The 17,775-nt window shown below is 44.4% G+C and overlaps 1 protein-coding gene across 2 annotated transcripts in view; it reads right to left on the reverse strand.

The window, feature by feature from the left end:
- The window catches only part of LOC146856433 (solute carrier family 26 member 10-like), a 335,814-nt gene that overhangs the window by 200,552 nt on the left and 117,487 nt on the right, over positions 1-17,775 (reverse strand). For both annotated transcript variants that reach the window (XM_085654582.1, XM_085654581.1), the window contains exons 2-4: positions 13,546-13,656; positions 12,224-12,381; positions 10,881-11,045 (exon numbers count right to left, since the gene is read on the reverse strand). In XM_085654582.1, coding sequence (XP_085510708.1) covers positions 10,881-11,045; positions 12,224-12,381; positions 13,546-13,656 — 434 coding nt within the window. The remainder of the gene's footprint in view (positions 1-10,880; positions 11,046-12,223; positions 12,382-13,545; positions 13,657-17,775) is intronic.

Here is a 17,775-nt window from a genome sequence, read left to right on the forward strand (position 1 = left end):
TGCATGTTACAGATCTACACCGAGGCCTCAGGCCTCACGGTGAACTGGCCCAAATCCACCTACATTCCCCTCCGAGGATTTCACTGGGACATCAGGGTTACAACCCCACTCCAATGGTTTTCCAGCCACTTTAGAAACTTAGGGATGCATGTTGCCTCCTCGAAACAGCAGGCATGGGACTTCAATGTAACACCTCTTGTTTCTGTGGTCAAAAGGGACATGGACCTCTGGGCAACATGGCAGGCCGGGGAAGGACTGTTCAAAATGGTAGCACTGCTGAGGTTTCTTTACACCTTGTAGAACTATGCTTACCTCATTCCACCCACCTTGCTCTGCACACTGCATTCTGACGTGGTGTGTTTTCTTTGATACCAGTCATAAATCTCCTTCCATAAATGCATGTTGAACCCATACAATGGTGAAATGGGGTTTTCAGACCTTCAGTTATACTACTGGGCCAGCCACCTCCTCTCCATCACTGACTGTTTTTTTGCAGATTGAGATGACCCCTCCATAGGGGCGGAACTTGGCGAGTTGGAGCGTCATGGCACACTCAGCCTTCTTTACGGATGCACCATCCCCGCAAACCTACCACCCGCATCCCAGGCAACTCTGTTTGGCTGGCATCAGTCGCTGCAATGAATCGAGTGGCATGGAGTACCACTTAAATGACGCCACTTTGGGTCGGGTCCTGGCTTAGTCAAACAGCCATCTTGGAGGGCTTCTAGGCGTGGGACTCCATAGGCATATCAACTGCGGGGGACGTCTGGACAGGCACGTCTATGTTCACTTTTCACCACCTTGTAGACACGTACACCATGCATAAGAAACTGTTTTATCACTTCTTACTGCTGCAACATGCCCTTGAAGTCTCTCTCGACTCCTCAGAACACCTTTCCCAATATAACCCCGTGGAGGCACGCCTGCTGGGATCACGACTAGCTAGAAAGGGCATCTCTTGCCTCTATTGCTCATTAGTAAATAACACTGTAGACTCCATGGCTACACTGAGGGAGAAGTGGGAGGGAGATTTGGGCCCCCTGGATGAGGATGACTTTGTTGAGGCTAAAATGGCACCCTAGGACACTGGCAATATTGACGAAACTTCGCCTCATCCAGTTGAAATACTTACATCGTGTATACTACAGTCCCTCACAGCTACACAGAATGAGGGGCTCCCTGCAACCGCGATGCTGGAGGTGCCGATACCCAATGGCCTCCTTCTTCCACATGGCCTGCTTGATTATCCAGGCATACTGGAAACTAATCTGTACTACCTTTTCCCAGATTGTAAGCAGAACAGTCCCTTCTGACCCGAAGTTGGTTCTCTTGGGCCTGCTGAACTCATGGGGGAGGGGGGGAACCACCATACCAGACAACTGGTGTGGCTGGGCCTTAACATTGCTAAAAGGAATATTGCCCAACACTGGAGCTCGAGACTGGCCCTACCATTTCTTGACTGGACACGGGGATGGATTTTGCAGCTTCAGCAGAAAAAATAGTTTACAAATCTAGGGGGTGCCCAGCAAAGGAACAAAAGGTATGGGGTAAATGGCTGGCATACTCAGAGTCTCTATCATCTGTGATTAAGCTCTTATGCAAGATATTCTTGTAACTCCATCTGCTACTAGGTATCGTGGGGTTTGGGTTCGTTGCATCAGAGTTATTCCTATTGTTGTTTGACTTTTTATATGTAACCTGAAAACTGATAAAACGATTTTTAAAAAGGCAGCACAAAAAAAAGAAGACTCGAATGACGGACTGTTGATGATCTGTTGTTTGAAGAATGGTATGAGAACAGTTATTTTCATGACTTATTGGAAAATATTTTCTAACTTGGAGAGTAAGGGAGTGGCTGCTCTCCCTTCTTCCTAAGCATCCATGATCAACTATACAACTGATGGATATTTTCATTTACTGGTTTATTGTATGCACGATTCTGGTATGCTTTGACATTTTTCTGGCTACACCATTGCTAAAATACACTTAGGTGAATTAAAAATCGTAGTAGCTTAACTCACGTAATTTTGGGAATTTCATGTTACGCTTGTTGCACAAAATTATGCCGCATTGCATAATTACGCAACTTTTGCAGCAAAATTGTGACATCGAGTTCATGGGAATAACGCAAACATATAGAATGCAAGCAGCTGTTGCTCGTGACATTTGTACTTTTCATGCTACTTTTTTTACAGAACAATGCACCCTCACATCAAAAATTGATGTGAAGAAACATTTTACGCTAAAATATAGCACAAAATTACAGATTTGCATTTTGCATAGCTACATGTAATTTCACGTAATTTTTCTGAAATTTTGCGTAAGTATGCAAATCCAAAGTAAGTGAATTTCACAGACACTTACTCTTGACCCAGAACACACCACACTTCCAGCCCCGGAAACAGGGAAACCTTGTGGGGTAGTCCCCTTCTTCTACAACATCAATGGGAAAGAAAAAGTGGATGCATTGGAGGGTGGACCTCACAGCCTGTGGAACCTCCGGTGGCCTTATAATTAATATAAATAAGATTAGTAGTGTCTTTGAGCAGAGTCACTGAGGAGCAGCTCATCCACCCTCAACCGCGGCACCCCCACCATTGCAACCAACACCAGCCTCGCAGCCAGGGAATTTGACACTTGGATATCCAACTGCGCAGACAAGCTCGCCCCGCTATGCAACTCCAACAGACAGCGCCCCAGGAAAGCCACCTGGTTCACCACCGACCTCCAGGAAGCCAGACGCACCTGTAGACACCTCAAAAACAACTGGAGAAACAGCAAGACGCTTGAAATCCACACCACCTACAAGAACACCTTGACGGAATACCACCAACGCATCAGGACCCCCAAAAGAGCCTTCATCCACACAAAAAATCCTCGCCAACTCCAGCAACTCCAAGGAACTCTTAAGTGTCATACAGGCATTCGTCAAGCCCCCCAGCAAAGCCACGGAGATCACACCCTTCCAGGACCTCTGCGACAAGCTCGGATCCTACTTCCACCTGAAGATCAAAAACCTCTACGACAACTTCAACGACCAAACACCTGACTCCGAAACCACCCCGCTTTCCAGCAACGCCAGCCAACCCACCATCTCCTCCTGGACACCAGTCACGACGGATAAGACCACCTCGATGATGAAAAGCATCCACTCGGGGGCCCCCATGGAGCCCTGCTCACCACACATTTACCACAGAGCTGCCATCGCGCCAGAATTACGACGCACCATCCAGACCGGCACTTTACCCGACAATTGGAAATGCGCAGAAGTCAGACCCCTGCTCAAGGAACCCTCAGCAGACCCCACGGACCTCAAAAACTACCGGCCCTTCTCGCTCCTCCCCTTCTCGCCGAAAGTCGCTGGGAAGACCGTCAACACAGAACTAACAAGGTTCATCAAAGACAACTCCATCCTTGACCACTCTGAAATCCGGATTCCCCAGCAACCCCAGCATCGAGACCGCCCTACTCACCGTCACAGACAACATACACACCCTCCTCGACCAAGGCCACACCGCAGCGCTGATCCTACTTGACCTGTCAGCAGCATTCAACACCGCCTCCCACTGCACACTCGCTGCCAGACTACACGATGCCGGCATTTTAGGAAGCACCCTGGACCTCACCGGCAGAAGCCAAAAGATCATACTGCCACCCTTCCTCTCCGAACCCACGGAAATCAACTGCGGAGTACCCCAGTGGTCATCACTCAGCCCCACTCTTTTCAACATCTACATGGCCCCCCTCACTGCCATCGTCAGACAGCACGGCCTCAAAATAGTATCCTACGCCAATGACACCCAACTCATCCTGTCCCTCACTAAGGACCCCACCACCACCAGACTCAACTTCCAGGAAAGAATGCAGGATGTCGCATCATGGATGAGCAACGGCTGCCTGAAGCTCAACTCAGAGAAAACAGAAGTCCTCGTCCTCGCAACCACCCCGTCAGCATGGAACAACATCTGGTGGCCCACCGCCCTCGGCAGCCCTCCGACCCCCACGGACCACACCAGAAACCTCGGCATCGTACTAGACTCCTCCCTCTCCATGAACCGACAGGTCAACGCCGTCGCTTCCAGCTGCTTCAACACCCTCTACATCCTCCATAAGATCTTCAAATGGATCCACGCCCCCCCGAGGCAAGGCAGACAGTAACCCACGCACTTATAACCAGCAGACTTGACTTCGGAAACGCCCTCTACGCCGGCATCAACAAGTCTTTACTCCAGACAATACAGAACACCGCTGCCAGACTCATCCTCGGCATCCCTTGACACAAGCACATCAGCCAACATCTGCGGAATCTCCACTGGCTCCCGTAGAGAATAGAGTCACCTTCAAGATACTCACCCACGCCTACAAATGCCTCCACAAGACCGGACCCAAATACCTCAACGAGAAAATCACCTTCCACGTACCCAAAAGAAACCTCCTAACCGCCAGACTCGCCTTCGCTGAAACCCCACGCATCCACAGAGCCAGATCAAGGGGAAGAGCCTTCTCCTACATCGCGTGCAGGCCCTGGAACATGCTCCCAATCGACATCAGACGCGCCCCCTCCCTGAACACCTTCAGGAAGGCTCTCATGACCTAGGTCTTTGACTAACAGAACTGCGGACCCCCCCTCTGACCCCTAGCGCCTTCAGACCCTCTCAGGTGAGTAGTGCGCTTACAATTCCCCTGAATGATTGATTGATTGATTAATAGTTCCTCGTACTGAGTGTATCCTCTAAACCAGACGATAGGTAACAGAAAGAATTTGAGGGGAATGTCAACACTGAGAAATCTCCTATTCAGTATGTAAGTTATTGTTGCATTAACTATAGTATTCAAAAGGCAAACCAATTAAATGCATGTAAATAAATTAAATACAAGACTAAAGGTTGCAGAACAATGTCATACATTCACCCCAGTACAGAGATCTGGGTCTAAATCCATCGTCTTTTTGCTCACCATGCCATTCCAGTTTGAACCCAGCCATATGAACTCTTATTCATTCAAATTTAAAGACATTCTTTGTACTTCACTGATGAAAGAACAGCCAACACGTGTTTCGCCCCCTGTGGGCTCGCAGGCCTGGGGCTTTTTTCATGGCTGTTATTAAACAGTTTTGGAGGCACACAGCATTAACTACAGTGGAAGAAAATAGTTTGTCTTAACAGAAAAAAGAACAAAATACTTAAAGAGACAAACATCGGGCTGGAGCTAAGGGCCTGATTATGATGGTGGTGGGACCTCCACCGTCAGGTTGTTGGTGGTTGTCCCTCCGTCACCCAGTCCATTGGATCCAACCGCAACATTAGGATGTAGGTGGTCATATCTCGACTGACAGGGGGAAAGACCGCCGAGTCCGACAGGATCAAGGATCCTGTTAGTGCGGCAGTCGAACTCCTATTCTCTACAATGGGGGGGTGCATGATCAGGCACCGCCAAAGATGTCCCTTTCTGCAGGCCATTTCATGGTGGTTAACGCACCATAAAAAGGCAGAAGGAAAGTGACTTTGGGGGCCCCTAGCAGGCCCCCCATGGCCCTCCGCTATGGGCCCTATGGCAGGCACTGCATGGTGCCTGCCACATAGTGCAGGAATGTTTTAATGTGTTTTTTTGTATTGAGGCATGTGCAGCGGCATGTGCTGCGATCACCGTGAAGGCGGTCGCATTGTAATGCGGCCAGCAGAACCTCCGACTCCTAGTCAGGCGGTCCTGCTTCCGCGTCCGACATAATAATCAGGCCCTGTGTTAGGCAAGTGGAGTGGTTATGTAAATGCTGGGAACTATAATTTCGATATGTCGTTTATAAATGTATTTGAGATAGTTATGGAATAAATCCACTTGGTGCTGTCACTGCCAATAGTTTCCATTGCTCATACAAAAATGTATCTCTTAGTTGTTTACAGGTAGTTAAGCGGAACGGTCTTCTTAACTTCTGTACCCTTCTTTGGATCTCCCCTGACAGAAGGCTCCTAGTTCTACCCCACCTTCCTGCTAGCACCTTACAACAGCAACCTTGCCTGGAATAAGGAAAAGGACCAGAAATGCCTAGAACTGGCCTCAGGACCTCCAGTTGATATACACAATTATGGCTGTATTGTACAAATATCAAGAACAACAATATCGAATGACTACAATATTATGTTGAAAATATCATCAACAAAAATATTCAGTTTACATAATTTGCGGCCGATTACGATGCAGCTCGGAAGGCTCCGATCTAATTAAGATATAGGTGGTCAGAAGGTAAACTGGCCGGTCATTCCGGCTGGCTTCCGAGGGCTCGGCAGTCAGAATCCAGACAGTAATCCTAAGGGCGGGCCTTTCCACCCTTGAGCCTGCCACGTCGTCCATGCAAATGCAGGGGGGTATGTGCCCCCCCACCACCCCAACATCCAGGGAGCCCGCAACGGGCCCCCAACTCAGGAATCTGTGGGAATCCTGCTTCCCGCTAGCATCCTAATATGGCTGGCGGTGTCTAGCAGACACTGCCAACATATGCAACCATTTTCCGCCCGGTCGACCCGTTGACCGGGCGGAAAAGCGGCAGACGATCTTGCCATCCGCCGCGGTCCCCCGACATCATAATATGGCGGGGGGATGGGAGGTGGGCGGGGTATGATGTAGGGCGGATTGCCACTGCCATGCGGGCGGTGGCGATCCGCCCTACATCATAATAGACCCCTAAGTATTCAGATAACAAAATCAAATATTATATATATTTGAAAAATATATTTTGTTAAAAACAATATGAAAAAAGACATTATCAATATTAACAGTAAGGTGCCGATTCCGATCCTGTAAAAAGCCCCTACGAATCGTCATACGGAGCGTTTTCTCCGTACGACTTGTACCCGGTAAACTGTCCGTACAACCTAGGAAGTACGATTCGTACAGAAAGCCTATTTCCGTACGAATCGTACAAAAGACCGTACGGGTAAAAACACCCTACGAATCCGATCCAGAACAGCCTGTACGCGACGTCCGTACGGATGTAAGTAGCGTTTTACGGCCCAGCAAGTACGATCCGTCTCTACGGCACTCCATACGGCTCTTTTTTTACGGGAGCCAAGAACAGCCGTAAAAGCTGAGTCCCCAGGGGTACGAGTCGTACAGGCACCCCCCCATCCCCCGTATGTACGCACCGTACCCCCGTATGTACGCACCGTACCCCCGTATGTACGCACCGTACCCCCCCTATGTACACACCGTACTCCCCCATATGTACGCACCATACCCCCCATATGTACGCACCGTACCCCCCGTATGTGCGTACATACGGGGGTACGGTGCATACATAAGGGGGTGGGGTGGGGGGGCCTGTACGACTCGTACCCCGGGAACAACTTTTCCCGGGCTACGAGTCGTACAAACTTCCTTCGTAGCGGGTAGAGTCATTCCCTGTGTACGGGACGTTTTCCGTACGATTCGTAAATCGGATAGCTGGTCCGGATCTTACTTGTACGCTCGGACTGTGTTTTTACGAATCGTACTGAATAGTGTCCAGGTATGTCTCGTACAACTTTTCCCGCTACGATTCGTACGGATCGGGCTGATCCGTATGTACTTTTTTCCGTACGAATCGTACTTCACGGGTCGGACGTGACTTGTACGATTCGTACGGAAAAAAATACGGATACGAGTCATACGGAATTTTTTTTTAACCGATCGGAATCGGCACCTAAATGTAAAATTAAAAACATATTCACAATTAGATACATAAAATCAATTTAAAAAATTTATTTAAAAATAAAAGTACATTTAAGAAAAATTATACAAGAATAAACAACGGTAACAAAAATAAAAAACTAGAAAAAGTGTTATTCTATTGATAGATTCCCTTTACTTTTCTTACTCCACTGTAACCAAAAGCAGGGAAAGTGTTGGACTTCAGAGAAGTTAGATTTACTATTCCCACTCCAATCTACGCAACGGCAGGGAAAGTGCTGGGCATTGGAAAAGTTCGATTTACTATTTACACTACAACACTACCAAAACCAGGAAAAGTGTTGGATGTCTGTGGGATTAGATTTACTTTTCCCACTTAACATAACGAAAATCATGGAAACTGTTGGACTTTGGAGGGGTTAGATTTACTATTCCCACTTCAATTTAAGCAACATTAGGATAACTGTTGACTTTTGAAATGGGCAGATTTACTATTCCCACTCCAATCTAAGCAACAGAAGGGAAAGTGTTGGACTTCAGAAGGGTTACATGTACCAACCCAACTACTAATTATCTTTTTAAAGCATCTAAATATCTAACAACATAACATTAAGGAAAACATTGAATATACGTACTATAAAAAATTTAAATTAAATAAAATTAAATAAAAAATTATATTTAAAAATTGTTCAATAAATACATATAAAACAAATTCACCTCCCTCCCTACCACCCACAAAAACTACAAACATTCCAAAAAAGAGATTAAAATATAAATAAAACAAAAATGTAATTTAAATACTTAAATAGAATTAAAAATAGTAATACAAATATAATACATTTTAAGTTGATATTAAGTACACTTATCAATCAATAAAGTATTCAAATAAAACAAATAATTTACATAACAAATAACCAATTAAAATTTGACATAATTCATTATGAATTAAATATTTAATTAACATAAATAATAATTACAAAAGCAATAATACATTAAATACCTTATCACCCTATCCTGCTACAAACACAACTTGCTACAAAAATTCAGATTACTAATTAAACTATACAAAAATGAAATATACATTAAATAGACAACTTAAGCTTAAATAAATAAAATAACACTTAATTAAACAATGTACATAAGTTATACCCAATCAAATATTTAATTTCCATTAAAAAATGAGTTAAAATTAACAAATATTAGTTAATAATTTAATTAACTACTTACCCTACAAACACAACAACCCACTGCTAAAATATACATTACTACTAAATTAAAAAAGAAATTACACATTTTAAATTTCAAACTACAGTAAAAAAATAACAATTATACCAACAATTCTAACACCAAAAAGTTATATAGTTATAGTAAATTCATTAAAAAGCCTAATCGTAATCCAGATGGCGGTCAGTAGTCCCTGTATTGTCCTACAGCTGCTGTTTTTCTACGACCACCGGATGGCGGTCGGAGAAAAGCTGTCGGCGGCCTTTTAGCAGCCACTCCAAGCACAGGATGAATGCATCATAATCCGGTGGTTGGAGTGACTGCTTCCAACGACACCGCGTTGGTCCGACTGCCTCCGACAGGACCGTGGAAGCAGGTCTGACTGCCAATGTAATCAGGCCCTTAACGTTTGCAATCTCAACGAAGTGCTGTCATAGTTTAGTGCTGTCCACAACATTCACTCTGGACACCCAGCACAGCATAGCAGACCAAGAATATCACAGGCATCCAACTTTCCCTTATATGTCTATGATTGGCAAATCTCAAAGTTTCCAAAAGAGCTTAACCACTGAAAAATAACAAATACAAAATAAAACACACACTAGACATAAGACGATTCATACACCCAACACAGCCCATGTATGCCACAAAGCAACCTATCGTGCAGTTCCTCCAGAACATTTCTAACACATTTGACACTCATAACATCCTACAGTGCACATTTTGTACAACACTGCAAACATACTCAGTGTGGTACATAAATGCCACGTAGCTGGGCAGCACTCACCTTCAGATTACGCCCCAGCAGAACTATTTTACAACAGACTACGTTAAGATACTTTTTGTGAAACATACATCAAACACGGCTTAAATATGCTAATAAATGGCTACTACTGTACCCAACAACACTCACCTTCACCAGGGACCTTACACAAATATTCATTTGCTGATGATGGGCATGCCTGCTAGCCTAAAAAATGCACAAGCAATTGGGTACAGCCCTCCAGTCTCACCCATCAAACACCAAGGACTTTCACAAACAACCCTCTGAAAATAACAACTTTATCTAATATAGGGCCTCATTAGGATGGTGGACGTTCCATTCCGCGGTCCCGCAAGCCAAATTAGGATGCGACCGCCAACACGGGGGTTACAATGTCTATTTTGTATTGCGGCGGGTGCTGCGGGCTGCAGCACACGCCGCAGTACAAAAAAGAGACATACCACATATCCCTGCACTACGTGACGGGCACCATGCGGTGCCTGCCACATGGTGCAGGGATATGTAGGGAGGCACCACAGGTGCCCCCCAGGGCACATGTCGGGTGCCCGGGAGGGAGGGCTGGCTTGCTATCGGCCCCAAATGTCCCTTTCCGCCTGCCTTTTCAGATTTACCGCCATGAAAGGGACGATGTAAAGGAACATTGTAATTTCTACAGTGGTGCCTGGCAGGCACCGCCACCATTGTAGGCATTACTTCAACTCCAATGGACTGATGGGCTCCCTGAGCCCGTTGGATCTGAGGCGGTTGGTCTCTCCAACCACTAAAGAACTGCCCGCCATCATAATGAGGCGCGGGGTAAAGCAGTCACCAATGGCGGTCGGACAGCCACCGGTGGGCTGCCAGTGGCAGTCCCACCGTCATCATAATGAGGCCCATACTAACAGACCCAAGCACGTAACTGATGGCACATCAACGCAAGAAGATTCGGACTCAAGTCTGAGATGGATTCCTGAAAACCAAGCTCAGCAGACACTCCTGTTAGTGCTACAAATCAATACCAGTGGCAGACTGAGCACTATACGAATGCCATTCCCATACCATTATGTAACATGCACAATATGTGAGATTTGCACCTATTTGCATTTGATGGTGAAGGAAAACAAAATCATGAATAATTAAAACAGAAAAATTAAAGCAGTTCTTTATTTGAAACTATGAAGTATCTCTTGTCTTTTGTCGGAACTCAGGTAGTGATATTTTGGGGACGTACCTTAAATATGGTGAACGAGCCAGTGAAGCGAGGCAGGGGAAGTCCGAGCATGTTTTGGATCTGAGATATCATCACATGGAAAGCAGCGGCGTTGGTGAAGGCCTTCACTATGGGCTCTGACAGGTAGGTGGAGAGAAAGCCCAGCTGCAGGATGAACATTGCCACCTGAGAAGAGAAGTGGAACCAGCAGTCAGTTCAGCTCAACTCTCTACACATTCATGCATCCAGCAGCAGGGAATGCCCGCCAGAAATTGCAGCTGAGCGCAGTGCTAACCTAGCAGGCAAGGATGGTGTCTCAAAATGCCTCAGGAACAAGAGTTCCAGGGGTTTTACATTGAGGAAGCTGGAGGTGAGAAGGAATTTGTGTTCTACTGCTTGCAGTTCAGTTTATATCAGAATGAGTGAAGTCTTGAGTCTCAAAAGGTTATACATTAATTTGAATTATTATTACTTGTGTTGGATCAACACAACATATCTCCACCTTTGTAACACCCATTTTTATTATTAAACAATGGATAGGACAATGATAATATTAGAGACGTGCTCAGATTTAAGTTAGATTTAGGGTAAATATTAGGTCAATGATAAGCTTGGGGTAATGGTATGAGTTAAAACTAGGTTCACGTAATGCATTACGATTAAAGTGAGATTTAGTTTTAGGGAAATGACCAAAGTTCATGTTTATGTCTGGCTATGTTTATTATTAGGATAAGGGTGAACATCAAGATTACGCTATCAGTATGTTGGGAACGTGGTAATAATCAGGTAAGATTAGGGTCAGGACTGGGGTTAACAATTCAGTTCAGTGTCTAAAATTAGTTATCAATAGAGTTAGGGTCAATTATAGAATTAGGAATAAAGTTTGGCTGAGTTAACAGTTAGGCTAGATTTAGGATGTGGATCAGGATCCCAGGGTAGAATCACAGTTTGCCATTAGCATTTAGGCACATATATTCAGGTACTATTTTAATATTTTAGAAGAATAAATAAATGTATTTTAAAAAATGGGGGAGAAGATTATTCAAACATTTCTTGCAAACAGTTTTCTGTGAAATGCAAATGTTAGTACAAGACAAAGCAAACTATGCCTTTTGTTGAAAAGATTTACAATGAAACATTTTCTTTGAAATGCATTTAGATGAAATAGCAGAGATCCCTGACCTACACTACCTCTGGGGACTTCTCAGCCTTTGGGCGTTCGAAAGAGATTTTGAGTCTGTCTCAGGATCAGGCACCTTTTTTTTTAACTCTGACTGGGAGAAGACTTAGCTGAATGTCCCCAGGTTCAGTCAAAGAGGTGTATTTGATTTAGGCATTGCTTAGATTAGATGTGAAATACTCACCATGATGAGCCCAACAAGGAAGGCGATACCCGCAGCCACCCCTATGCGCCGCTCCTCTAATGCCTCCAGGAGACTGCTGGTGTAGTTTAGATCAACAGGTCGAGGAACCAGGCGTTCAACCACCGAGCCCGTCATCAAACTCAAAATGGCAAACGTACCTGAGGACACAAGAAAACAGGGCGCATGAGGAAACGGTTGCATCTGAGTAGAATCCAGGAGAAATCAATCTTTAAATCAACATTATTGGCCAAATCCTGGGAGGAAAGATATCTTCTCAGAATGTTGGTGCTAGGCCACCCTACAGATGAACCATGTAACAAAGTGCTCTTCCATGACTCCTCTCTAACTTGAATTTCAATTTTGAAATTGTTTTTTGATACTGTAAACCTGAACAGTTCGAACACACAAAAAAAGGTCCAACACATCTCTGAGGGGTAATGTTTGTGGAATCATCTGTGTACCCTCCAATATTACTCAGTCTGCATTCACAATATTTTCACTCACTTGCTCTCTATTGTATCTTTTCCCCAAGAGCAACCTTTTCTGTATCACCATTTCACTTTGCACTGGCACTGAAACCGCTACATATAGCTTCACAAGCCAAACTGTTCTTATATATTGACCCATGTACTTTCATTCTCAAACTCATCAACCACCATTAGAGTGATTTTTAAGAAAAAAGATAGAATAGTATACTGGTGTGGGGTTCCATTCACCAGGGATGAGCACCCTTCTCAAGGAAAGTGGGTCTCACTTAAGGACAGGGCCACTGGAATTATGCAGCAGGGGAAGGTCAAATTACTCAGCAGCGCTGAATAAATTATGCGGCAAGTAAAGGCACATTATGCAGCATTATGCAGCACATTGTGATAGTATTACTTCGTTATTTAGTAATTTTTAAACTTGTTAACTCTTTCTGAGGATTATTTGTACCTCATTAGTACCAGTTTAACACCCAAGTATAACAAAAAGCTGCAGAAAGATCACCAGTCAACTTCTTTCTGCAAAGGTACTTCCACTGCTCAGCAACTCCTGTCATTTTGCTGATTTTTGAAGCATTTGAGCAAGAAACAAATTGTTTGTTGTTAAATTCTGCAAATGATGCTGCAGATGGTGGATTATGAGGCAGATGTGGAAATATACAATTATGCTAAAATCGCCACACAATCGCATAACGACCCTGCTTAAGGATCATAAAACTGTGAACTTGCTGCTTGCAAAAAGACATGGAAAACGTAATTGAGAATTCTGGGATGCACTTCCCAAGTTGTAGGAACTCTACAGTGCTATTTAAGGCTGAAAAGATGTAAATGTACACTCACCAGTGGACACGTGTCGTCCAGTTCCGAAGATCATGTATAGCACCACAGGAAAGAAGGAAGTATAGAGGCCATAAATGGGTGCCACTGAAGTTAAAAGAGCAAATGCCATCCCTGTGAGAACATTAAAACAAAGACAGATGCAATGGTAAATCCACCAATGTGCAAGCCAACTCAGAAATATCACTGCCTGAATTTCAGGAGGTGTGTTAGTGGCCATGAAGGACATTTACTGCAACGGAGATGCAAACCTTAAAGCAGGTTTCCTAAGTATCACTATCTTGTCTTACCCATGTGCAGATTGAAAATACAGTTTAGTTGTTTACATATAACATCCATTTAAGACACCATGCAGAATATTAAACAAGCAGTGACTATGTATGGGCATCGCCCTATGAAAAGCGATTTCAATCTAGTTAGCATGATATCAAAGTGTGCTTTTTGCTTGCTACACTACATACCATCAAGATGCTACACGTGTTACAAGTATCGCACCTTTAGTAACCCCTCCTGACAAGCTCTGAGAGACTGAGACGGCAAAAAATCAATGTACGATGGAAAGGATATTCACATAAAACAGGGAAAAGAGGAGGAAAAGTCTCCACACAGACAGACATAAATTTGCTTTCCAGGTGTTGATTTGGATGTTAGACACAACTTGAAAACAAATTTGTGTAGAAGATTGTTAATCATCGCACTTGGCTTGGGCGTGTTAGCTCTTGTCCACCTTATGATTCATCTTCTCCGGCCCTACCAGCTATTAAGAGGCACAGGGCCACGAGAAAATGAAAATATTTAAAATATTTTAGAGGGCCCGACTATCTTTCTCTGTTGTGACCCTTGGTATATTTATCACTGTTAAGTCATCCATTTTTTTTATTCTATTAAATGAATGTGCAATTACTTTAGCATGTGGACTTTCTAGCAATGCCCATAACTGCCAGCTCCAAAGCACCATATGATCATCATCATAAACTTTACTCTGCAATAATGGCATAAAAGCACAATACAGTTAAACATTATATGAAGATCAAGGCAAAATATTTAGTAAGACACTATGGGCCTAATTACGAGTTTGGCAGCCCGACCACCACCGCACTGGCGGTCCTACCGTTGTATTTTGAGTTTGTCTGTCGGACTGCCCCAGGACTGCTGCAACCGCCAGGGATCATGTTGCAGTTGTCAGAGGCCGCAATAAGCTGGCAATGCCAATGCGGCACTGCCGAGCATATTATGATTTGCCTCACTGCAACCCTATCCATGGCGGAGAGCCTGTCAGGGAAAGGGTGGTGGAGAGGCAATTTAGGGGGCCCTTACACCAGGATTACAACTCGTAATCCAGCAGGAGGATTGACTACGAGTTTGGCAGTCTTGATGAGGGGCGCTGGCGTGATTGCCCGTTCCAAGGCCGCCAAACTCGCAATCAGGCCCTAAAATCAAAAGCATTAAAAGTCATATTATTGAATCAAGTCTCATACAAAGATAGAATGCCAAACTAGTGTGACTGGGCACGAGGACAGATGTCCATGCCCATGTAAGGTACACTTTCTGCATTTCTGTATACCACAGAAGCCCCCTTAAAGCACTTGATGTCATCTGATTTCAGAAGTTGAGCAGGCTTGGGCCTGGTTAGTACCTGGTTGGAAGCCCGTCTGGGAATACCAGGTGAAGTAGGGTTAGAGTCCATATCAGACCTGGCTGAATTGCAAAGTTTTTTATCTCCTCTTTTGTCATTAAGATACTCCTGAATATGCACTTACAATGTTACACCAGCCCTCAAACATTCTGCTCTGTAAGGGACAAAACACTGCTACACAAATAACTAAGCATTTGACTCTGGTGATTTGTGCAACTATAATTTAGCTCTTCCAAAGTTTCCAACCTAGAAGATCCAAAATTGTACTACATCAATCACTAAACATTCCTATCTACAGGATCCATAAGGCTACTACACAAACCACAGAAGACTGAATTCTCAATGATCCAACATGTTACTAAACATGTTATCAAACATTTACTTCTGAAGGCTCTAAATACACTGCTCAATGAATCAATAAACAATCAGCTATTGAAAATCCTAAATGCTGCTATACGATTCACCAAATATGACACTTCTCAGGAAACTAGGTTTTATTGATCAACATAGCAGTATTTTGGTTTTTCCACAATTGAGTTTTTAGTGATTCATACAGAAGTAGTGTATTTTAAGATTTGTATTTTTTATTTTTAGGAGAGCTTATGTAGTGCAATAGCCACCCGCAACAGAGTTTCCCCGTGCTTTCAGAACGATGGGGTAGACTCAGAGCTCGCTAATTCAGAACAACCAGGTCTTCAACAGTTTCCCAAAAGAAGACAGTGATGTACAACATCTCAAAATCTGCTGAGGTTGTTCCAAAGCTTGGAGCCTGGGTAAGCAAAGGACCTTCCTTCCATGCAAGTTTGTTTGACTCTTAGAAATGCACATAAGGAAAGATCACTGGACCGTAATGTGCAAGTCAGTAGATAAGATCTCACAAGTCCATGGAGATAGCAAAGGACAGCTCCTTTGCTCCAGCCCAGCGCACATAGAACAGGGCTTTAAATTGGATTCACTTCTCCACATTGAGCCAGTGCAACTAACTCAGGAGAGAAGAAGCAGAAGCACTTTTTGGGAGTCTGTAGAGTAGCCTGGCCACCAAGTTCTGGACTATTTGCCGCCTTCTTTGAGAGGATTTATGTGTTCCCAGATAGAGGAAATTGCCAATGTCCAGTCTGAATAGAATCAGGGACTAAATGACTGACCTTTGGGCTGAGAAAGGAAGAATCCAAGATTAGCTACAGCCATTTCAGGACGCCAAAGCAGGTGGTTGCCACCTTTGCAACCTGGGCTTTATGGACAATTTGTCATCCAGCAGGAACCCAAGAATCTTCACCTTTTGGGCCAGCACAGAAAGTGCGCCATACGTTTTGAGGCCAGGTTCTTTCCCAATACCAATACCTCAGTCTGTTCCCCGTTTCAGTTTCAGGGAATTCAAGTTCATCTATGAGGCAACCCTAACCAAGCAGGAATTCAGGGCCTCAGAGGTATGATCCTGTGCGGAAGACAGAGAGAAGATAATTTGTGTGTCATCCACATAGGAGAACATGGTCAGGCACAAGCTTTCAACCAGGTCAGCCAAAGGTTGGACATAGATATTAAATAAGGCCAGGCTTAAGGCTGAACCTTGAGGAACCCCTGATGTAAGGGCTTGTCGCGTGGAGGAGGGTTTTGCTAAGGCGACCTGAAAGGTACGGTCACTTAGGAAAGCTGTCATCCAGGATAAGGCTGTACCTTGTAAACCTATGGTAACATGCCTTTCGAACAGCGTAGCGTGTGACACAGTATCAAAAGCAGCGCTGAGATCTAGTAAAATCTGCGCTGCCATCTCTCCATTATCCAGGAGCTGTCTAAGGTGCTCTGTGACTCCTAGAAGGGAAGATTCCGTACTGTGACCAGCTCTAAACCCCAAAGGTGAAGGGAGTAGCAGGTTATAGGTCTTCACAAAAACAAAAAGTTGTCTGTTGACATGATTTTTCAGGATTTTAGCCCTGATGGGAAGCATGGAGATACGTCTATAATTGGACCAATTCAGAAGATCCACGTTAGATTTCTTCAGGAAAGGCAAAATCTTGGTATGTTTCCAAGCCTGAGGAATGCACCCTGCCTGTAAGGAGGAATTCAGAAGGTCCAACAGTAGCTGCAAAATATCCGGATCCAGAATGTGAAGTGTAGTTGGAGGAAGAGGGGCTATAAGGGAGCTCAATTTTATAGACTGTATCAGTGATCTGAGTAATGGCAGGTCCAGCATGTCCCATGCGTTACGTTTTTGCGTGTAGGGTGTATGAGCAGCAGAGGTAGGAGTTATAACTGAAAAGGTGGGGTCCTCCATAGTCAAGGGTGTAGTATTAAGGCACAGCTGAGGCAGACCAAGCCCCTCCACCCGCCCCCGGATATTAATGAGAGCTGAATACCCTCCACATTTTTAACAAAGATAAAGGCCACTTCATTGCATTGAGTCTGGGAGAGTATGGGGGAAGGAGCAGCCTTAAAGGGGTCAGAGAGTACTTGTAATATCCTAAATAGTGTTTTAGAAGTTCTGTGCAGAGGTAATTTGGTCCAAATAAAAGGTGGCACAAGAGGTTCTGCAAATCCATGGTTGTTTTTCAATGCACTTTTATAGTTCAATTTTGCTTCTTCATCATACTTAAGCCTCC

This window comes from Triturus cristatus, chromosome 4_1 (assembly GCF_964204655.1).
Source record: "Triturus cristatus chromosome 4_1, aTriCri1.1, whole genome shotgun sequence".
Classification (NCBI taxonomy): domain Eukaryota; kingdom Metazoa; phylum Chordata; class Amphibia; order Caudata; family Salamandridae; genus Triturus; species Triturus cristatus.